Raw genomic sequence first — 24,927 nt, 5'->3', positions numbered from 1 at the left:
AACAACTGCAAACACAGTGTTACAGATTTAATGAAAAGAGATATACAGAGTGAACCGTAAGTAATGTCATTAATTTCAGGGGGTTATTCTTTGAAATATTTCAAACAAAAAAAGTTAATACAATTTTGCTCGTTTTTTGCTTCCTTTACAAGATAAAAATTGTTTTATATGAAACATTTCATAGCGTGTTTTGGGAAAGCCATTGATTTAATTCCCAATATGCTAATAAAGAGAGTAGCGCATTATAATAGTAAACGACTGAAAGAATTTTATTAATAATAATAATAATAATAATAATAATAATAATAATTTATTTTATCTGGCAGAGTTAAGGCCGTAAGGCCTTCTCTTCCACTCAACCAGCAAAAAGTATACATTATGTATGAACTTACAAAGAATTCAACAATTTGATTTAGATAAGAGCTACATGTATACAAGAGTTATTTACGAATTAAACAACAAAATACTATGAACTATTAATTAAACTGTGAAATATAAACTATGTAGCAGAATTAAGCCAAAATACATAGAATGTTAATATATTTCAAATAATGTTAGATAATAGAGATTATTATGACACAATTTTGAAAATACAGCACTATCAGGATGCATGTCTAAAGGAAGGAGTAAGAATGTAGACAGTAATAGTTTAAATCAGTATGATTGGAATGAAATGCTAAGAAGGTTATCTTTTAAGCTGTTTTTAAAAATGTTTATTGTCTTGCAGCCCCTAATACTTTGTGACAGGGAATTCCATTGTCGCGAGGTGGATACTGTAAAAGACGATGAATTATTATGAAAATGCTGCAGAAATGTAGGAAACAATAATAGGCGTAACCTCGAAACACGCCATTACGGAAAAATGTTGGCGAACTCCTTGGAAAATTTTGCGAACCCCTGGGGGCATGCACATCATTCCATTACAGGTGGTACAATGGGTCCACCCAAGCGGCCTAGGTGTGAGAACAGTTCCCAGCCCATGCCTCTCCCCTCAAAGGAAATAATGAATATCATCGCTCTGAGGATTGAATACATGAGTCACTGATAACATTGCTTGTTTCTCATTAATTTACTGGAGTGTTCCTGAAAGTTGTACCTTGTGTCGCAGGTGACGGAGACCAACCTGAGGGACTTGCTCACGACGGCCGAGTGGACATCGCTGCTGGGAGCGTCCTCTGATGGTGAGTAACGAGGTTTTTATCCCATTCACGCTCAATGCTATTTGTATTCTGAAGCATTAAAGCGCGTCCAGACAAACAAACAGTGTTTACAAACAATATTTGCTAACTATGTTTACGCATACTTCCAGAAACATGTTCCTACGCACGTTTTTGTTCGCTGAGTATACTGTTCCACTAGAAATCGTTCGAGATTAAAGATAAACATGTTCACAAATAGTTTCGGTATTACTCCACAACAACGCGTCGTATTTTCCTGTAAGGGCTACAAGTGTTGAATTTAAATTGTGTGCATGAATTTGAAAAGGAGAAATTGTGTGTTCCAGATCTAAAATTGTCAAGCTAGTAGAATTATACGAAATAGAGGAGCGTTCATGGTACACGACAAGAAATTATTACAAATGATGATGATGGAAAGCGATTCATATAAAAATACAGTGGAAGTTCTTAAGTTTGATAGAAATCAAGTTCGACTGCTTACGTAGGAGAATTAGACACGCCCTTATACGGGCACTAAGAAATGGGTTTGCCGTTTGATTGGGAATTGGTTCTGTGTCTTGTAGTGATACTTTTGTTAAAGGAAAACGGAATATTTTATTGATTAGGACATCCATATTGATCACTGATTTTAAATTAATGAACTCTTCTTTTTCCATTTGAGAATTGTACCGTTTGTGAGACGGAACTGTCGAAACCCACTGTGATACTAGAAGCGCATACACAAGTCTCGGGGCGGGCAGGAAATGCAAGTACAGTACTGTATATGTTGATGGATAACCAATAAGAATTTGTATTCATTTCACCTGCCACACCCACTACTTCTTATTGGACAGAACTTTCAATTCTGTTCTGTCTAACTTAGGAGAGTCCACTGTATATCGTCTCAACTAAAGATTTCGACAGTGGAGGTAGAAGGGGGGGATAAAATAATTACTGTCTCAGCACAGGAAGGACTTCGAACTTTGGATATTTAAAAAAATACAGGGTGTAACAAAAAGGTATCTCAAAACGTTAGGGAAATATTTCTGACATGTAGAGGATGAAAATAATGTTATATAAACATTGGTTAGAAAACGCTTTATTTCCGTGTTAGAGCTTATTTTCTACAACTTTGCGTACATACCATGTGAAACACACAGGAACATACCAGATGAAACTCTACGTTTAGTCACATTAAAGAGAGAATGAAGAGATACGGATCAAGTGGAAAACCACAAAGCACGAAGTTCATCTTGCACATATATTCCCATGGTACCACGATTGTTGTCAGAGTTTACAGAATTTTTTTTTTTTAATTTCGTAACGTCACAATTTTTCTCTCCTTGTAGATCGAGTACAGACGTTTCGCTTGAAAATAATTTTGGAAATTAGCCTCCTAATACAAGGCGAAATAAAAAAGTGACATACGATGTCTAGGAAAGAGATGGTAAGATGAAGTCGGTACATGTTCCGGACCAGTCTCTCATAATATGTTGATGATGACAAATTATGATGATCTAACACAGCGGTGACCAAAACGGCAGTGATTACACGCTAGAAACAGTCTAAGAAGTAAGGAGGCGGGGGAGAGGTACTTGGCATGAAAACTACAACCAGTGGTGGTTCGTGCACTAACATTGATTTCTTCATCAACCCCTTGAATAAAAGTAGCAAGCTTTGCTGTATCAGTAATGTCACTACTTTCATCAAAAGCCAATAAAAAAATATATACAATTGTTCTCGCTGTTTTTTTTCTAAATGTTCCTCAATGAACACAATCAGAAATTTCCTGAATTCTCTTCTGGATATTTAGTCGAGAAATGCGCAGTTTTTTCAAAATGAATTAACAACTTTCATTGGACTTATTTCAGCCACCTTAATCATTACGCTTCTGTAAAGCTCTCCTTCGTTGGAAGGCTTAAGAGAACCAGCTATTTCGTTCGCCACTAGATAGCTGGCTGCCTTACATTTATTTATGTCATCTTTCTCTTCATGACGATGATTGAAGGCTGATTTCAGTTCTTGGAGTTTAATAGCTCACTTCATTACTATACTAGCACGTAATATTCTATCAGTTTCTCTATATTATTATTATTATTATTATTATTATTATTATTATTATTATTATTAAATAAATGACTAGTAAATAACTGATAAGTCATCAAAAGATTTAAAAAAAGAAATTAAAATGGAGATATAGCGTAGTAATTATTTTATCATATATATATTGAGGCACATACATAAGAATTGTGGTAACACTTGTTGATTAATAGTAATAATAATAATAATAATAATAATAATAATAATAATACCAGTTATGCCTGTATATTCAACGTAATGCTCTGTAATGTCGCTTCTATATACTACTACTAATTGAACCGTTGAGCAAAGCAACATATTACATTTTCTCCGACAAAACAGCGAATAAATTCCTCTTCCCATTCTGTACAAAACCTTCTGTTCCTGCTCATAGAGACAGAGAGTTTGTAGAGTGACATGGTACCGACACTGCTTACCTTCAGTACGTGAGCGAGACAGCAATGTACAGGAAACTCTCTTACTAGTATGAATGTCTTTGATTACACGATGTAATCACGATACCCAGTTTGATCACCGCTGATCTAACATTTCAGGAAAGAACTTAATTGTAAAAGAGTTAACGTGACCTTCATATTATATAGGCTTACAGTACGAGGCACAACATAAATCTGTCAGTATCCAACAACGCTTAACAGAGGAAAATGGATGGGAATTTGCACTTCGGACCCAAACAAAGAGAAACGCTCGCCAGTAAGGTCGATGAGCGAGTGTAATTTATGTTAAGCTATAATTAACGACTGCGTACTTTCGCAAGATAATTATGAAATTGAAATATTTCCGTAAGACAGTAACTCTTACTGAAGTGCGTTTTTGCTGTTGCTATTAAGAAACCGACGTTTTCCACACAATCTAATAACCGAGTGGATGGATTTACGACAGTAATAATTAAAACACGAGTTTCAGCAACCGCGCAAATCCTTTCTAGTGTCGACTGCAGCCATCCGTGTTATTATGCACGCAGGCTGTCTACAAACAAAGGAGGATCTGAACACAAAGCAGACTTTCAGAGTTCTTCTATGAAAACCCTTCCCGCCAAATGATGAAGGATGGGTGAAGCGGAGAAAAATTCTCTCCGTCACTGGGACTCGAACCCGTGTTTTCAGCTCTACGTGCTGACGCTTTATCCACTAAGCCACACCGGATTCCAGTTCCGATGCCGGATTCCACATCTTAGTTTCCCTTTACTGGCCAACCCTCATGCACTGTGTCACAGATGTATGACAGTGGCACAATGTCCAACACACTATGCACAGAGGTGCACTCATTACGAGTGATTAAGTGGCCGCGATCCGACGGAATGAGCGCCGTCTTAAATCAATAAGTGATTATTTACGCATATCATATTATTGTGATATACCGAAGTAGTCTCGAACCTGGGTTTTCAGTTCTACGTGCTGACGCTTTATCCACTAAGCCACACCGGATTCCAGTTTCGATGCCGGATTGAAGCCTCTCTGTTTAATTTCCACATCTTAGTTTCCCTTACAGGCCGACCCTCATGCACTGTGTCACAAATGTGTGACAGTGGCACAATGTTCAACACATTATGTACAGAGGTGCACTCATTACGAGTGACTAAGTGGCCGCGATCCGACGGAATGAGCGCCGTCTTAAATCACTAAGTGATTATTTACGCATATCATATTATTGTGATATACCGAAGTAGTCTCGAACCTGGGTTTTCAGTTCTACGTGCTGACGCTTTATCCACTAAGCCACACCGGATTCCAGTTCCGATGCCGGATTCCTCATCTTAGTTTCCCTTTAGTGGCCAACCCTCATGCACTGTGTCACAAATGTGTGACAGTGGCACAATGTTCAACACATTATGTACAGAGGTGCACTCATTACGAGTGACTAAGTGGCCGCGATCCGACGGAATGAGCGCCGTCTTAAATCACTAAGTGATTATTTACGCATATCATATTATTGTGATATACCGAAGTAGTCTCGAACCTGGGTTTTCAGTTCTACGTGCTGACGCTTTATCCACTAAGCCACACCGGATTCCAGTTCCGATGCCGGATTCCTCATCTTAGTTTCCCTTTAGTGGCCAACCCTCATGTACTGTGTCACAGATGTGTGACAGTGGCACAATGTCCAACACACTATGCACAGAGGTGCACTCATTACGAGTGACTAAGTGGCCGCGATCCGACGGAATGAGCGCCGTCTTAAATCACTAAGTGATTATTTACGCATATCATATTATTGTGATATACCGAAGTAGTCTCGAACCTGGGTTTTCAGTTCTACGTGCTGACGCTTTATCCACTAAGCCACACCGGATTCCAGTTCCGATGCCGGATTCCACCTCTTAGTTTCCCTTTAGTGGCCAACCCTCATGTACTGTGTCACAGATGTGTGACAGTGGCACAATGTCCAACACACTATGCACAGAGGTGCACTCATTACGAGTGACTAAGTGGCCGCGATCCGACGGAATGAGCGCCGTCTTAAATCACTAAGTGATTATTTACGCATATCATATTATCCTCCTGGATCCTGGAGTTTAGTATACTATACTTCATACATGCATTTAGTTTCAAATTTTCCACTAGGTGGAATCGTTATCGATCACTTCTTTTCTGTGCTTGTCACGCACCTGACATCTCTTGGAACTTACAGGAAGCACAAGAAGATCGATTCAATCATTGCAATGCGTGTTTCAACTATTTGTAAATGAAAATGACGACCAGCAACTCAACGCTAAGGCACCATAGAACATACTTTCGAAGTAAGTACACAGTAAACGTATTTTAAGGGTAAAGAAATTATGATATAAGATGTATGTGCAGAGACCCGAAGAATAGTATAATATACCTGCATTTGTGCTCTAAATGTAACCTGCAGAATTTTTTCACCATTTTTCCTCATTTCAGTAACTTTTTTTGAAGTGTAGAATTATACTGAACTTTAAAAGTGAAACATAAAATGTCTCAGGACTCAGGAGGTTATTGTGATGTACCGAAGTACGTATGATATTTCCATGCAGGAATTCTGCATTATCATATGATGGATTGGTGAAGCGGAGAAAAATTCTCTCCGGCACTGGGATTCGAACCCGTGTTTTCAGCTCTACGTGCTGACGCTTTATCCACTAAGCCATATCGGATTCCAGTTCCTTTCAGCCAATTTAGAGGACTTAGTCAATATTTGCTAAATATCTATTGCCTCTTTTAAATAATATTTGTTTAATAAACACCACCTTGCAAAAAAAATTGTAATAACAAATCCGGGAGGTCAGAGAAGACGAGGTCGACCGCACTTGCGATGGATTGATGGAGTGGAAGAGGATGCCAGAAAGTTGGGGTGCAAGAATTGGAAGGCTGCTACACAAGATAGAGACGGATGGCGACAATTACTAAGGGAGGCCCAGGCCCACCAAGGGCTGTAGCGCCAATGATGATGATGATAAACACCAATAAATTGGTGATCCCACACATGAATTTTTTAGTTCACATGAAAGGTAGGCCTATTCAAAAGGGCTATGCACCTTTCTCCGAAACAGAACAGAGCTTATACAGTAGAACCTCTATTATCCGTGGTAAGGAAGAGGGTGTGAACTGAACGGTTAATCGAAAAATCTGATAATCCGTACCATAAATGATTTTCATCAATTAAGTTATGATAAAGTTTCGTACGTAATTTAAAATTCCTGCCATTCTGCTGCCACTGATGTCTTCATACTAGAACTACACTGTGCAATATTATGCTCGTAATAAGTAACAAATACAAAGAAGTACAGTAACATGTAACACTTTATCCTTATTTTCTATTAAATCGCGCACAGTTGTAATACCAATCTCGTATTCTGGTGCGACATGTACCACAGTTTCTCTTTTCCAAAGCACATCTTTTCGATAATTAGCACAAGTTTTCTTATTACATTCGTGGAAGACATTTTGCATACAAGCAATACAGTCGTCCATTCGAACATGACGATGATACTGAATGGTGCATGGGTTTGCAGTTGTATGGAAGTTCTTGCAGACATTTCTCTGAAGGCAGATTGTGACTATTTTACAAGTTGGGAAAACACCCCCTCTCACAAGTAACTGTGTCTGTTGGCGGCAACGACAGAAGCATTCATACTACAAACTGATGTTTATCAAAATACCTAAGTTATGACTCGAGAAATCTGTTGTGTCTCAGATCACAGATGCCAAAATCATGCAGGTGGTGGTAGTAGCAATAATAGTAGTTGTATATTTTACTTAACAATACCCATGTCAAAGCCGATGTTTCGTACGAAATTTAATTTTAGACCCTAAGTTTATTAGAGATTTTTTCTTGTTTTGATTAATATTAGTTTAGTTTAGTGTAGTTTAGTAGTAGGTTTATTTTGCCTGGCAGAGTTAAGACCTTGAGGCCTTCTCTTCCACTCAACCAGGTTTCAATAATATACATGAAATACAAAATTAGATTACAAAACAACACAAAAGAAGATACCTTAAAAATTACATAAAATATAGTAGAAAATTACAAATAGTCAAGATCGGTTACACATAATCAAAATCAGTTACATAACATAAGGGGAATATACATACTCACACACACATACACACAAACACACAATTTATAAAACCTAAAATGCTCGAGATAAATTCGACGATTAATTCACTTGAGATATATTATACAGTTAATATACTAATAGGAGAATACATGTGGGTTACAAGACATAAAATGTTGATTAGCAAAGTCTTACTAAATGGCATACAAATACAAATGATTAAGTAATATACCAAGATAATAAAAAAAAAGAAAAGAAAAAAAAAAGGAGAGAGAGAGGAGAAAAAAATAACAACTTGATCATTTAAGACTATTTAGAAACTTCTGCAAGAGTCTAGTTCTGTTCAATGAAAACATTTCTAAGTAGAGTGTACTTAAAAGATTTTAGACTCCGACTGCTCCTGATTTCCTGCGACAAGGAATTCCAGGAACGAGCTGTGTGTATTGTGAAGGAAGCAGAGTAGAGAGATGTTTGATGAAATGGAATTGATAGAACAAGGTTATGCTGTGAACGTGTATCACTGTTGTGGTGGGATGCTAAACGTGTGAAACGAGGAACTAGGTAAATAGGTATAGAATTATTTAAAATCTGATACAGCAAACACAGTGAATGAACTGAACGTCTCTCCCGTAAACGAAGCCAAGATAATTGAAAGAAATACTCGGAGACATGATCATAGCGACGGCTGTTAAAAATGAAACGAACACAAGCATTATGAGCACGCTGAAGCCTCAATGACAATTCAACACTAAGATCACTATACAAAACGTCGCAATATTCAAAGTAAGGCATCACCAGGGTCTGTATCAAGATCTGTTTCAGTTTAGAAGGAAAGAAATTTTTCAGTCTTTTCAGTGAATGCAAGATTGAGAAAGTTTTCTTACAGACATATTCTACCTGTGCATTCCAGCTGAGATTCGAGTCAAAATATTACCACCTCTCAGAATATTAAGTGTTTTTTTTGTGGAAATCACACTGAGCATCTCCTATTATCTTGACGTACAAGTACTCATTTTCACATCCTGTATAAATATCTCGGTTTTCGTAATCATTCCATCGACCTGGCATGCACGAGGCGATATTTCCGGTATTTTCCTTGCCTTTTAATTTGCTCGGAAATCCGCTTAGTGCTGAACTCTGCATTCGCACCAGCCACGTATAAATTTGCGGTTCTGCATGAGGTGAATATTATGTACGTATGCGGTGACGACATCATTATTTTTATTCAATTGCCCTGTCTCGTGTTTTAGAACTTTTTCCTTTTGTTCCAGAGCGATTGAAATCTCTAAACTTTCACTTGAAACAAGAGAGTGAAGGCTGAACATAATCTTAATTTTACACACTAATCGTTTTCTGCCACTATTCGCCATGTGTCGGTGAAGCAAGAGAAATTGCAGTTCCTGCTCATCTCTTCCGTGCCGGTGCGGAAATGCGAACGCTGATTTTTATGCACTCCTCTTGTAAAGCGCAGAATGCCTTCTCCAGCCATTGTACATAAATAACAATATATATGATACTATTTCTGGCATAAGTGCCAGTAGGTCTGTGAATGCAGTGATTGATTCCTTTTATTTCGGTGTAGACCTAACTTGTTAATTTGCGATACTTGTAGGGGACTAGTGAGTAGGAATATAATATACATAGACTACATATATTATTTATTATTATTATTATTATTATTATTATTATTATTATTTATTCTGGTGTAGTTAAGGCCATCAGGCCTTCTCTTCCACAACACCGGGAATACAAATACAATAATAGAAATAAACAGAGAAAAAAAATACACTATAAACAAATTAAAGCTACACAAAAATATACACAGGTTGCAGTCACACAAACTTTAAATGAGTGATTAAGTATCATAATAATTAATTGTATCCTAACTAATTAACTAACATAAACAAGAAACTTGCAATTTTAATCTAGATTAAAAAAAAAACACAAATCAATACTTCTAGCAATACCTAAAAACATTAACTATGACAAAATTTTCCAATTTAATTTTGAATTGTGATAAAGTCCGGCAGTCCCTGACGTCATTAGGTAACGAATTCCAGAGGCGAGGTATTTCTACAGTATAGGAAGATGAGTATAAAGACGCTCTATGATGAGGAATAGAAAGAAGTGCTTGATGTCTGTTTCGAAGAGTTGTAACAAATTGAAAGCGCGATGACAGATAATTCGGAGTAGAAGTATGCATGATTCTAAACAGAAGAGACAGTGAATGTATTGTTCATACGCACCCATGAAAGTAACTGGAGGGAAGGAATGGTGAGCGGGAGAAGAGTTCGGAGCAAAAGATATCAGCTGATAGACAACGTGAAGGTATATGTATCATATGGGGAGATTAAGAGGAAAGCAAGAAATTGGAAAGAATGGAAAATGTGGGTTTGCAGTTGAAGACCTGCTCTTGGGCAGAACACTATACATACATACATACATACATACATACATACATACATACATACATACATACATACATACATACATACATACATATTCTTTGTTAAGATTTTTAAGTTTCCCTTTCCGGTGGCAGAAGCGTCTGAATGGTTATGGAGAGTTTCATGGGGTAGAGCTGCCTCTCTGTTGCTGTCGTGTGTCCTCTCAGACAGTATTCAAATTTCCAACACGTGTTTGCGGTTTTGTTTGTGTGTTTTAAGGTACGCTTTCCTCGGTGCGACTATTGCGATGATCGTTCAACGATTATTGTTGAACGACAATATAAAATATACCATTTTGCTCGGAGCGTCTACGATTTGTTGATTTTCACTAGGCGTTCACTCCAGTGAGTGAGAGGTTGGGGGTTGGAGAAGGTAGGAAGCAAGAGAAATGCATAGCTATCATTGCGAGCCACAATGTGCTCGTGAGTCTCATTTTCGCCATGGTTGTTCTAGAGGAAGATTGTGTTTAACAGAATGAGTTTAATGAGTAGACGTAAAATATTACTTAAATGCCTTTGATTGAGGAGATGGAAGAGACGAAATACTTCTCCATATGTATGGGATGAAAAGAGTCAAAAAACACTGTCTGCTTGAGCTCAATAATGAAGAGAGACTGTATCAAAAATTTAAATAACTTAATTAATAACTTGATTTTCAAACTTTATTGACAAACTCAGCTCATATATTGTCCTTGACCCTTTGATCCTTGTAGGACGCATGTGACAGCTGCCACAGTGAGGGATAATTCGCCACTTCCTCGAGAAGAATTTCATCATCCGCTTCAGAAATCGATGGAGCCATGATACACGTCTTTCTCACAATAAACGTTAGCGACTATATTCAACCTTTTCCTGAACGACTATTCAAGACGTACGATCGTTGTCAACGACTCTAGCGGCAGTCGCTCGTAGGAAAACAGCTCCATATGAAATACAAAGAAATAGTGCTCAACGATTATCGTTGCACGATCATCGTTGAACGATCATCGTGATAGTCGCACGGAGGAAAACGTACCTTTAGTTTGGTGGTTGGGGCTGGTGGTAGTTGTAGAGGAGTTTCTCCAGTGTTGTTCTGTTGTTTGTGTTCGGTGGATTTGCGAAGACCTGTTGCCTATATACGCGATTTACTGCCGAATGTGTGTATTTCTTGTTTATGTTTAGATGTGTGAAGAGTGGCTTCGTTTTTGTCGTAGTGTAAACTGTGTTGTTTCTGGTGCGTCTGAAGATTTGGCGGAGAATTCTTCTTTCGCGGACTTCGAATTTTGATTGGGTCGTTGGAGGAGCTTGTGTGAGGAAAATGGAGGGATGTATGCATAGGGATCGAACCAGTGTTTTGTATAGGTGGAGGAGTGTTTCGGTTATACAGCCAGATCAATTGATACCACTTAGGTAGTTTACTGCTCTGGTGGCTGCGTTATATTTCCTAGGTTTCTTCAGCTATTTCAGTCCAGGAGGGTTTGGAGGTGAAGGGTATTCCTAGATATGTGAGATTCGCTGGAGTGGAAGTTGAGTGTTTGTTATTGTGATTGGGTTGTTCTGGAGGACCCGAGTAATTAATGTATCGGACAAGGAGTGCTGATGGCAAACATTGTTGCAGCGCCTGAATTCGCGGTGGTGCTGCCTGTGAGGCGACGGCGGCGCAGGAGATGGCTGCTGCCCGATGAGACGGGGGCCATCCCTGTGTCGCTAGACGCGCGGCAGCTGGGGCGCCGCTTCGACCTGCGCCTGGTGCCCAGTCCCGCCCTGCTGGACCCGTCGTTCGTGCTGCTCAGCCGCTGGCGCAACCGCACGGACATGCTGTCGCCGCGACTGGCGGAGCCGCACTGCTTCTACCGCGGCGACGACGGGCCGCACCGCGCAGCTGTGGCGCTCTGCGGCGGCGATATGGTGAGTCCGCAGAGTTCACCGTGTATTTGATATAAAGATGTTGTAATTTATTTGAATAGTGATAGGCAAAATATGGAATTTCACTCCCTAAACCAGGAATTCCCAAACCTCCGCAAAATATGGAATTTCACTCCCTAAACCAGGAATTCCCAAACCTCCGCAAAATATGGAATTTCACTCCCTAAACCAGGAATTCCCAAACCTCCGCAAAATATTGAATTTCACTCCCTAAACCAGGAATTCCCAAACCTCCGTGTGTCACGAACCCTTTAACATTCATACTTAATTTTGGAGATAATAATAATCCGTGGCGCTACAACCCACGAAGGGCCAAGACCGGCCAGACGGCTGCTGGCCTCACGGCCACATGCCGAAGCAGAGGTAGACGATCATCCAACCAGAATGGAGGTATCGTGTGGTTAGCACGATAAGCCCTCCAGCCATTATAGCTGGTTTGGGTAATCGGATTTCGCTACCTATCGTAGCTTCCCAAGTGCATCACGATGCTGGGTGAGCACCGATCCCATACACTGGCCTAAATTTCATGAGAAAATTTCTTCCCCCGTGAGGACTCGAACCAGCGCGCATTCCGTAACGCGAGTCCTAGGCAGGATACCTTAGACCACGAATTTTGTGGATCCCCTACTTTCTTGTGTAAATTAAGGTTATAAATATGTTCTATTCATTAATAATATATTTCCATGCAAGGTTGGGAAGTGCTTTTTACAAAATCGAGGAAAAGTTTGAAAACTCGCTCTATTCGTTTTTAAATTTCCGAAATTTTGTAATGCACTTCACGAACTTGTATTGTACAACATTTTTTGCACGATCGTATTTTTAAAATTGCAAATACAATATATTTTGCATTGAAAATTTAGAGCAATATTATTAAAAAATCTTCGCAAAACTATACAATGGTAACTACTGTCGGTGACTCAGGAGAAGACGAGAGCGGACTGAGGAGGAAGGGATGTGAACAGTTAACGTAAGACAATACGTGCAATATTTGTACTGCAGTAAGCGGAAACATTAGGTCTCCTTCTGTTCAACTTAGCTTTAATTTCCATACGCATTGTTACTCATGTTTCCTGCACGAGTAATAACCTGGAATACTGAGATGCTTATCTGAGCGATGTTTGTAATAATCAACAGCGATGGTCAAGAAGGTCACATTCTTTCCGCTCGTCTTCTCCTGAGTAACGGACAGTAAGTAACAATAAGTGCACTGTAATGAGCGGTAATGAGTATAGTTTTATGTTATGAAGAATGGTTTCCCTAGCAAAAAGTTTCTATGTGGGAATTCTTTCAAGGCTTAACAACAATAGCTGTAAATACAACAAGAACAAAATCGTGCAAAAATATTAATTTTGCAGCGATATTATTAAATTTAATTATATAGCCTACATTGCTTAAACGTATTCCAACATCTGTCTTGACTGTCTATCCTCCTTCATCCTCCGAATATGGCCATACCAGATTAACTGTCTGCTACGGATATAGTCAACTATAGAATTTTCATATTCCATTTTTCTCCTCATTTCTTCATTTAAGTTTAATTTTAGTGGTTTAATATAACTCAAGATACATATATACATCGTTATTTTACGTTACTGTACTGTGTTTTTTCTGAAAAAACTGAAACTAGTTTTTTTATGCTTACAGTAAGGTTGTCAGTGGGATTGTTGAGTGTTGATGTTGCGTTGCAGACGTCAGTTTTGCGAAGTCTGGCTCAATTGTGGATAGTCTAAGTTGCAAGTCAGTCTGGACAATTTTAATTTACAACAATGTGTTGACGTAAATAGCAATGAGTTTTTATAGCAATTCGGGATGTATTGGGATACATAAGTCTTGTATGCAGTAAAATCTGAAAGGTCTCTATATGAACATGGAGTTAAGCTAGAATCAGAAAGTAATTCTAATCTTCAACCCTGTGGTGGATGAGTGATCAGACCTTCATCCTGTCACGCAGGAGGTCGAGGTTCGAATTCCCTGTCAGGGCTGGGATTTTCATTGAAAAATCGTTAGTGACACTTATGGCGAACAAGGTCGCAGTTGAGGTTTTTCTCAGGGTTCTCCCTTTTTCCCATATTAGGAATCTACATCATTCGTTAACTTCTCTCCATTCCGTCATCATTCCATAGTAGTCCCCGAACGCTGGCACGGAGGGGCTCTCCTAGGGACGAGTGGGGTTGCTTGCTCGAAACCTGGATAAGCAGCGAACCTTAGTGTAGTCAGCCGGTGTGGGTTGGAAATGCCCTTAGCTTGGAAGGTTAGCGCAATAGATCGTGAAAGATCGCAATGCTGGGTAATAGTACCCCCATCTCGAAATTTTATTCCGTTCCAACAGCTGATCTTTTTCTTTGACGAGCAAGCTACTTTTTGTCACCAAGAAGGATTGCTTGTCCAATTGTGTTTTCTTCTGCTTCAGAAAGAAAAATACTCTTTTAATTTTAATATTAATGAATCAAAATATTATTTTATATTACCAACGATATCGGATGAGATCATTCGATATCGGATATCGGATCATCTCTATATCGTAGATAAACAATATTCAACGTTAAAAGAACGGATATCGCAAGATTTTCTCTTTAATTCTCCATTATTCTCACAGTATTATTAAGGGCGCTGTGAAATTTCTGAAAGTCATTCTGAAAGTTGCAGCACCACAAGGTCGCGGTTAGAAAGCCGGGCCGGGTCGGGGCGCACCGCAATGTGAAGTCCGCGTCACGAGGCAGCATCGGCGCGCCCACAGTTGTCACTCGGCTAAGTGTTTATCTGCGTTACACCCTGCTAAGATTATATTGTGTAATTCGTTAAGTATGCACGGCATCTTACATAAAAACCCGCTACATATAAAAGGGGAAGCAGTGCTGGCTTGTTGGGGCCACAATGCACTTCGTCCATTACGTCTGTTTTCTCGGGCCTTTTTTGGCCCCACACCACAGTCTAGTATATACAGTCACGAAGCTTGAGTTGTAAGAGTGCTAGGAACAATAGACTGTGCCGGTACTATTTTGCATTGTCTGTAATGAGGCGATAGTAGCAATCCTAGTGGTAAGCAACTATCTATGGATGCATATTTACTACAGTGAGGATCACATAAGAACAGTTCCTAAACAACAAATATTGCCGTCTTGTCAGTGTTGCCAACTGTTACTAGATATCACTTGTTCCTTCGTACTAAATTACTTATTTACTTACCGTACTTCATGTTGGAAGGTTATTCTAAATAATTCAATAATTTGTAACATATTTTCATAGGCAAACTATACGGGAAAGGGATCAACATGTCAAGTATTTTGTATGGCAATACGAAATTCATTGGTTTGACTAAACAATTGACTTACGAGATCTAACCTAAAAATGTATTTTTTTTGACCACATGAAATTATTAGTACTAACTCCGAAAACTTACCCGACTATAAAATAACTAATATGTATTATTATTAATACTGATATTAATTAATTATTAATATGTTCATATTTCACTAGCTTCCAGTAACCAGCTCAGAAATCTAGTACAATTTTAATTTCTTGGAACTCCAGTACCGACAAATATTGCCGATATTTGTCTCAGCTGCCAACATACCAGTTACAAAATCACTACCATTTGTAATATTTGTCAGTATCGAAATTCTAAACGAAGTTGACAAAAGAAAATTCAACCTGCAAATTATAAAATCACCACAATCCACTAGCGTATGTAGTAATGGGGGAAAAATTATGAGGTTTCACTCTTAGGGTATGAAGTAAGCTGACCCAGACTATACGTATTGAGCTTCGTGACTGTATATACTAGACTGTGCCCACACCTTAAGAATTCTATTCCGACGCCGCCATCTCAACAGCTCCATCCGGTTTCGTGTGTCCGATCCAGCGCCACTTTATTTTACTGGAAATTTTGCATGCTTGTTATACAACAATAATATACGATTTTTTAACTTCACTCAACCACTTTGAGTCACCTATTCAAGTAACTCAGAAAGTTGGTAGTATAAACTCAATTATATAAGTGAGTGGCAACGTTTATTAATATCGAATAGTGACTTGTTACTCGTCTGTTGCGTCATCGAGAGTTGTTACTCAAGGATCAAAGGTCAGTGTAGGGTTACCAGGAGAAGAAATTCTATAGGAGAACATGGAATCTAAAATAAGAGGACATTGCTTAAAAAAGGAGGACTTTTTAAAAATTGGTATGAACAAAAAGATAAAAACAATGGCTCACCTTAGTCAGTTTTCTCACTAGTTGCTGGATCAGTACCCCACTTATCGGTGGAGCCCACTTTGTGCACAAGAGCCTGAAGAGACAAACTTCTATCTTGTAACAAATAACTATGGAACTGTTCATAGGACATGTCCTTGAAATTATATTTCACCCTGACTGTCTCCGTTAGAATGCGATTTCATTATTTTGTCCATTGAGCAGATATTAGGGAAACACTTCCATTGTGACTTGGGATAAATAAATAAAATTGACACATTTTGAAGAGTTCTGAGAAAGTTTGAGTACTCGCAGAACTATTGGAATTGAAGAATTTGTCCACATCTGTGGAGTAACGGTCAGCGCGTCTGGCCGCGAAACCAGGTGGCCCGGGTTCGAATCCCGGTCGGGGCAAGTTATCTGGTTGAGGTTTTTTCCGGGGTTTTCCCTCAACCCAATACGAGCAAATGCTGGGTAACTTTCGGTGCTGGACCCCGGACTCATTTCACGGGCATTGTCACCTTCATTTCATTCAGACGCTAAATAACCTAGATGTTGATACAGTGTCATAAAATAACCCAATAAAATAAAACAAAGTGAAGAATTTGCACCATTGTTTATCTAAACTTAAATTTTTGTCAAAATTAACTTTATTGGCATATCTTTGTACATTGTAGAATAAAATTGATAAAATAGCTTAGAATCATGAACAGTGACATTTTTGAGTGTAAGAATTCAATGCATGTCAATAGGTCATCATATTTTATGTTTTTTTATGTACTCCAGCTTCAACCATTGAAAGCAGTTAAATTCTTTCATAGATTTTCACCATTTGTTTAGATATTCTATGCATAATATCGCACATTATTCAATATTCATATTAATTCTAGTTGAAATGCGAAATGCCGTACATTTCAAATTTTTTAATGCCTACCGGATAGGATAAAATGATTAAAAAAGAGGACATGTCCTCCTTTTGCCGGACGGATGGTAACCTAGGTCAGTGCCAGCCTGAATGAGAGGTAAGTATGTTTATTAATACACATGCGAGTTAGAACTTGGAATTGTAGAGTGATAAGTAACAACTCAACATTATTAATATCTCCCTAACGCATACATGGGCACAATTTTCGGTTACGTGAGGCACTCGATTTGAAATAGTTTGTTTACTAGGAGAGGAGACTGCAGAGTAGGATGAGAAATATAAACTGCTGTGACCTGCGTCACCTTATCGTAAACGCTAAGGCGGTCAGTGGCGAATTATTAGGAAAGCGCTTGGTTAACGTGAGACTCTCGAAAATGTTTATTGAATTTGGCAAATTAATTCGGCAGCTTTAATCATAAAACTCTTTACTGTTTCTCGTCGCTGAATTCATTTAAATCACAGGCGAGAAATTGCGTAACTAGCCAATAATATTCCATCTCTTTGTCTACGTTTATTTTCTTGAATATTCTGGCGTTTATCAAGATTACTTAATAAATTTGCACGTTCTCGACCTAAAATAATTTCAGAAAATCATATTTCGTTTTCTACGCACATTTGATATTTTTTTATAAATATCTTTTGGAATTAATACGTACAAACAACATTTAATTCCTCGTACCTTTTAATGCAGCGTGTTTAAGGTATAATGTCGTATTTAGTATACTATGAAAATGTTAAGATCATAAATTTTCTTCGGAATAGTACGAAAAATAACATTTAATTTGTCTTACCTTCTAATTCAGCATGTTCTTTATGACATAAGGAGTAATGTCGTTGTATATTAAATTTATTAATGCCTAATAGGATTTTCGAGCATAACATACATCATTTGTTCTCACTTCTAATCAGCAAAAAACTCTTCCTCCCATTTCTCATGAAATAATCGTTTTCTAACGTGTACACAGTGCTTTGACAATGACATTATGCCACCACTGATATTGCTTATGAAACTGATATAGAACCTGCCCACGCCTAGGAGCTACGTGAGGGAGGAACGGGGACTGTGAAGATGTCACTCAGAGCGCTAAGCTCTGTGAAGGTCAGTGAGGCACAAATTCTCGAGTGAGGCACGATGCCCAAGTATGCCCTAATGAATCAAACATACATGCTATTAGCCGTTGAAAAAATATTGATCACATCCCGACTGTTATTGACGGTTAGTACTCTCGCCCTCGCTATAAGTTTGACTGAGTAGTAACGTAGCGTGTAATGATCACGAGACCTTGAACCAAGTCTTATCTCTTCCTGTAGCTGTGACCGATACCCTAGATCATAGGCTGATACGTAACCCCTTTACCCTTCTTCGTTCCTCGGTCGCAAACACTCCAGCTCTCAGCAGTAGATATGAAATCTGCCAGAGTGGCGGAAGAAAACCGCGATGCTTATCTGTGGCTGTAATGGCTTTGTGAAGAAGATCATGACCTTCACTGCATCACATCTCAGTTCTCAAGATGCATTGTTTTACCTTTACTGCCGCGTGCACCGACCTGTAGAAGTCATTTGTTTTCACGCTCCCGGCAACAATAAGCGTCTGATCATCTTGAGATTGTCGCGATAAAGGCGTAGCTGTTTTCTTGAACAGTTATAAGGCCATTAGAGGCGAGTGCTTCCCACTTCTGAAGATGGATATCACAAGTACAACTCTGCAGTATTGTTTAAATGCAGTTGATGTAAATTGTAGTGTAAACATAGAGATCATTCCGGTGGTTTTGTGATAATTCGGCTATATACTTTTACTGAACTCTAAAATTCGGTAGGAAAGAATTTATTTAACGACTCTTCTGTACTAAAAAGATAATGGATCAATATACATATGTAGATCACAAATTAAGGGTTCAGACCCATAGTGGGCCAAGCGCCATACATTAAAAACGGAGAAAACAAGGGTTAAAATAAAGTGCTTGCCATAATTCAATGAAACATATAGCAAATGATATAAAGTGTGCACATTAAAACAAAATTATATGTCAATCTTCCTTAAATTACGGTATTCACTTAACTTTAACCCTTGCTTTCCCCTTTTTTAATAAATGGCGCTTGGCCCACTATGGCTCTGAACCCTTAAAATGTTGGAGGAATTCTTCTTGTTTAACGCTTCCTGTTACAGAGATTACGGAGACTATTACACTTTTATTACGTCATACTACTTTTGACCTATAAAACGGTACGGAATGACATGTTTCAACCAATCATGGCTGCTTATCCTACAATTTTGATCACTTCCCGAGCATTTGTTTATTTTTATCACATCCCTAGCATTGTTTCTTTGTTTGCCAACACTGTACTTTCAATAATGTACCTTTTAGAATTATTATTCATGTTTATTTCATCATCCTTAATTAAAACTTTTCCATGATTTATCTCGCTTACATTATTTAGGTTATGTTATACAGTCTGCTGAATGAGATTATGGATAGTCACGTATCAGAGATTGTTTAATATACATTGATAATAATTGAAGTGGAATGCAACTGTTCCTAGGCGGAGAGAAAACCGTTTCCTTGGGGGAGGGACAAAGCAAAACCATAGAATCTCGATATAACAAGGTTATAGGGGACATTGTTTATCTTCTCGTCCCGTTATAGCTTGAACGTGGTACAGTATATCGGAATATGATCATTTAATAAAGGTATTTTCGAAGGGCATATTTGTTACAATGTTATATCCATATCCGAGATGTTTCGGACCGAATTGTATAGGACTTGAACTGTAGGTCTACTATAAATTATAATAGGGCATAACTTAAAACCGTTTCTCTATTTTTCTCTCTCATACAGAAACACATGTATACATCAATAAACTACGTAACAGTGCTAATAGAAACTTTTTTTTATCTAAAGCTTACCTTCCTGAAGATATCATAATTACGAAATGTAAATTCTAATTATTTTACTTAATCTCTCGTCTTTAAGTTTACACTTTATGTCGAGATCTTTTCTTTTTTCTGCATTGTTGTGCAGTATGTTATTCATATTTCTCCAAGTGGCGGCCTGAATACCTGCAGACTTCTAACACATGAGTACAGCCTGTTACAAAAGAAGCATTACAGGGCTTCCATTCCTCAAACGAGGTATAGGAATTCTAATACATACATAAGTTTAAAATCAATGTTATAGTCCAGATATGATCTGAAGACATTAATTCATCAATGTAAGCACAGAAACTTAATCGTAAACAAAAACAAGAAAAATGTTTTGAATTCAATATTTTATAACGTTAATAGAGAAAGAAAACAGTTCAGACAAGTTTGGGGGGCAGTGCCTATGCAACTGTTTTAATAAAAATGAAACTGAATCAACAAAGCCTTCTTGACTAATATCGTCCATAGAGTTCAATGAAGAACAACTGGTAACTGGTAACAAGAGAACAGCTAAACTATTGCCATCTAGCGGAATATTTGCAATGGTGAGATTGTACAATAATACATTTCAAGACAGTTTAGTAGTTTTGTAATTCAGTTAATATTTTATTGTATTAAAGTACTTTATTATCGAACGGGTTAGCGGCGTGGTAGAGGGCTGGCCTTGCATTCGGGAGGTCCGGGGTTCGATCCCAGGGGCCAGCAATCCTGAGGTTTTTCATGGTTTCCTCGGTTATTTCCAGGTAAATGCCGGGATTGTACGTCTTGAAAGTCCGGCCATGGATGGCGATCCTTCCCTTAATCCTTTCACATGTGTGAGTGAATGCTGTGTAATGTCTTAAATGTTTATGTTGTATCGGAGGTGGCCCTGGCATTGAGCTGATCCCTCATCCGGGGAGGCCGTCCATGTCCTTGTGTAGTCAAAAAAGTATGTATGTGATCCACTAGATTAATTCCTCTCCCGACAGGTCGCGGCCCTGTAAGGCCCGTGTGGCGTGGGGGCAAATCGCAATATAGCGAACGTAGAAGCTCCGCCCACGACCCCTTCCACTTTTCCCCTACTAGCTCATCAGACACTCTACGTGATAGGCGAGTGTTGTGTCGAATGCACATTTCATGTGGGTGGGGATAACTTCCACTACTGGCGTTCGCTATATTGCGAGTTACCCGGCGTGGGTCGTATAAATGAACCTAAATGGGAGAGGTTAAACTAAGGGAAAGAAAGAAAGAAAGAGTACTTTATTTCTTCAAATCTTTAGGCTATATACTTTCTTCTAATAGTGCAGTCGTCTATTAAATCCCGTTCGAGTTTCGATTTTATTTAGATAAATCAAAACCTCTAGTGAGATTACTGTAGATAAAACTTTAATAAGAAGAGGTTGCTAACAGAAAACCCTAACGATTGTAGTCTGAAGTGTTCATTTCAACACGTTCAAACATTTTTAAAAGCGGGTTTTTAAAACGTTCTTGTAGGGCTACGCATCAGTTCCACTTCATACTGCATTTGTGAATGAACAAAGTGGCAACATTTTTTAATATTCCTAAGATCGTGGAATTTTTATGATTCCGCTCTTTAATCTCTTTAGTGTAATTCGTTTTCACAGTTCAAAGCTGTTTGTAATGGGTGTCTCACATAGCACGAAATGGGCAAAGAGGTAACTTACGTGGTGAAAAATTCGGCGTTGGGGAATATTTTTTCTAATTCCATTTTCATTATCATTCTTTTCTACCATTTGATCCATTTTATTCACGTTATCACACTTTTGTTTTTACCTCAATAGACGGTAGACCTACTGAGATGACGAGATGCCGGCCAACAGCTCAGGGTCACGGGACTAGTCAATCACGAGGAAGCGGGGACAAGGACAAGGAATGCATTTGTATTCACACGAGGTGTTCGTAATGGTAACTTCAATTAAACAAAGAACAGGTCGTCCTCGGCAGAATATGATGCTAGCTTGCTCGCCTCTCTACCGAAGTTCATGGACTCAACCCGGACAGAGTGATTCTTGTAACGAGAAAAACCTTTAGCCTGCCTTTTCTTTCGGGAGAGGAGTAAGGTATAGCAGAGGTCTCGTGGCTTATTAGTTAGCAGTTAGTTATCTCGTTAGGTTTTCTGTTTCACTGGCACCTTTGAAATGTACTGTCATGTAATAATTCTCGTATATTTTAATGGACGTCACAATATCTCAGCAGGAATTATAGGATTGAAATCACAGAGCATTTGGCGGAAAAGAGAAACATACTGTTGCACTAATTGAAGGGTTCAGAGCCATACTGGGCCAAGCGCCATTTATTAAAAACGGAGAAAACAAGGGTTAAATTTAAGTAAATACCATAGTTTAAAGAAGACTGACATCATTTAGTTTTAATGTGTATACTTTATATTACTTGCTACATGTTTCCATTGAATTATGGTAATAAGTTCATTCTAACACTTGTTTTCTACGGTTTTAGTAAATGGCGCTTGGCCCACTATGGTTCTGAACCCTTCAATTGTACGTTGTCCTCCGCATGACAGCACGGGCCTTAGAGAAAAATTGTCTTCTACAGTGCGCTTGTCTAGGGTTATATTCTTGCAGTTCACCTCAGTCTGTTCTGAGCTACTGAAAGGATTACTAATTCGTGCGTAATGTAGTGCAAGCTCTTGTTTTTTTTTTCCTAATTACTTGAAAACACGGAAGGAATTAATCATTCGTGCGTACTGTAGTGGGAGGTATTTTGTGCTTTTTTTAAATTGTTTGAGAATGGTATCTAGCATATTGCAGCGAGCTTTTGTAGTTTTAAGTTATGGAAAAAAGTGGAAGAAAATATTCAACAAATAATTTCGAACATTGTTTAGTTGTTTTGTTTTAGGTCAGTTCTCAATTTCGGTGTATGGAGTGAGAATATTGCCACAGTCAGTATTGCCCTAAGCTTATTGTACATCAGCCTGGGCACAATGGGGAAGTGAAACGAAACTCAGAAACTCCCGCTCATGTCCTTTTCTCTTACACTGCCTTATAAACAAACGCACGGTAGGCAGTGTGCATCAGTGATGGATTTCAGGCGAGCAACGTATACATCATAGCTTTTAAGAACTTTCTGCTTTCGCTGGTGAGCATCTTACCCTTAGCGGACTCGAGCTGATACTGCCCGCTATACACTCCGGCACAGATAGACTCCGCCCCCATATGCTCCAAATCACTCTACAGATACCTGGGACTGACCATAGGTATTTATAAACTTAGTTCAAATCAACACGAGAAAGTAATCACCATATCTTATATTCGTAAGTGATATAGTGTTAAAAGTGTAATGAAAATGTATAAAACCCTAAGCTGAAAAAAATGAGTTTAAAAGTTTTAAACTGTATCGATGAAAGTAAACACATGTAGTTTCTACTAACTGTTAACAGGTATTATTTGGAGAGCATGATAATTGGTGGAGGGCTATTTTAAACCTCAAGGAATTTTTTAATTATAAGAACCGAAATTCGTAATTTTTTACGAAAATTACAAAATCTCACCTCTGTGTATCTCTAACATATAATTTACTTACTTACTGGCTTTTAAGGAACCCGGAGGTTCATTGCCGCCCTCACATAAGCCCGCCATTGGTCCCTATCCTGAGCAAGATTAATCCAATCTCTACCATCATATCCCACCTCCCTCAAATCCATTTTAATATTATCTTCCCATCTACGTCTCGGCCTCCCCAAAGGTCTTTTTCCCTCCGGCCTCCCAACTAACACTCTATATATGCATTTCTGGATTCGCCCATACGTGCTACGTGCCCTGCCCATCTCAAACGTCTGAATTTAATGTTCCTATTTATGTCAGGTGAAGAATACAATGCGTGCAGTTCTATGTTGTGTAACTTTCTCCATTCTCCTGTAACTTCATTCCTCTTAGCCCCAAATATTTTCCTAAGCACCTTATTCTCAAACACCCTTAACCTATGTTCCTCTCTCAAAGGGAGGGTCCAAGTTACACAACCATAAAGAACAACCGGTAATATAAGTGTTTTATAAATTCTAACTTTCAGATTTTTTTTACAGCAGACTGGATGATAAAAGCTTCTCAACCGAATAATAACAGACATTTCCCATATTTATTCTGTATTTAATTTTCTCCCGAGTATCATTTATATTTGTTACTATTGCTCCTAAGTATTTGAATTTTTCCGCCTCTGCAAAGGATAAATTTCCAATTTTTATATTTCCATTTCGTACAATATTCTCGTCACGAGACATAATCATATACTTTGTCTTTTCGGGATTTACTTCTAAACCTATCTCTTTACTTGCTTCAAGTAAATTTAACATATAATATATTCAATTTAACATATAACTTCAATTTTAAATTCTAGTTCAGTCTTCAAGTTGGAGAAAAGCAAGATTTAAAGGAGATTTTTATCCTCCTGAGACATTTGTTGTTTTATTTTTAAAGCTCAATATATTTCTACACTTAAAAAAAGTCACTGACATGAGGAAAAATGCTGAAATAATTCTGTAGGTTACAGTTAGGGCACAAATTCAGGTATATTACACAATATTTCGGTCTCTACACATAAATCTTTTATAATGATCATGTATGAAGTGTGGTATACTATACTATATTCTCAGGAGGATATGGCGTTTCACGTATCAGTAGCTGCCACTCATGCTCCATGGCGTTACAGCCTATCTTGCTTCTCCACAGAGCACAATCGTGATACGTTCTGGACAGTTGTCTGGTCTGTCGTGGAAGATTAAAGGATAACGTGGAATTATATGATGATGAAGGGTTACATAA

General features: G+C 38.3%; 1 protein-coding gene across 2 annotated transcripts in view; it reads left to right on the top strand.

Moving 5' to 3' along the window:
• Positions 1–24,927, top strand: part of LOC138699604 (A disintegrin and metalloproteinase with thrombospondin motifs adt-1-like) — a 261,771-nt gene that overhangs the window by 163,503 nt on the left and 73,341 nt on the right. For both annotated transcript variants that reach the window (XM_069825618.1, XM_069825619.1), the window contains exons 2-3: positions 1,109–1,181; positions 11,814–12,103. In XM_069825618.1, coding sequence (XP_069681719.1) covers positions 1,109–1,181; positions 11,814–12,103 — 363 coding nt within the window. The remainder of the gene's footprint in view (positions 1–1,108; positions 1,182–11,813; positions 12,104–24,927) is intronic.

Source organism: Periplaneta americana, chromosome 5, assembly GCF_040183065.1.
Source record: "Periplaneta americana isolate PAMFEO1 chromosome 5, P.americana_PAMFEO1_priV1, whole genome shotgun sequence".
In the NCBI taxonomy this organism is placed as follows: Eukaryota; Metazoa; Arthropoda; class Insecta; order Blattodea; family Blattidae; genus Periplaneta; species Periplaneta americana.
This window is presented reverse-complemented; position numbering and strand designations above follow the sequence as displayed.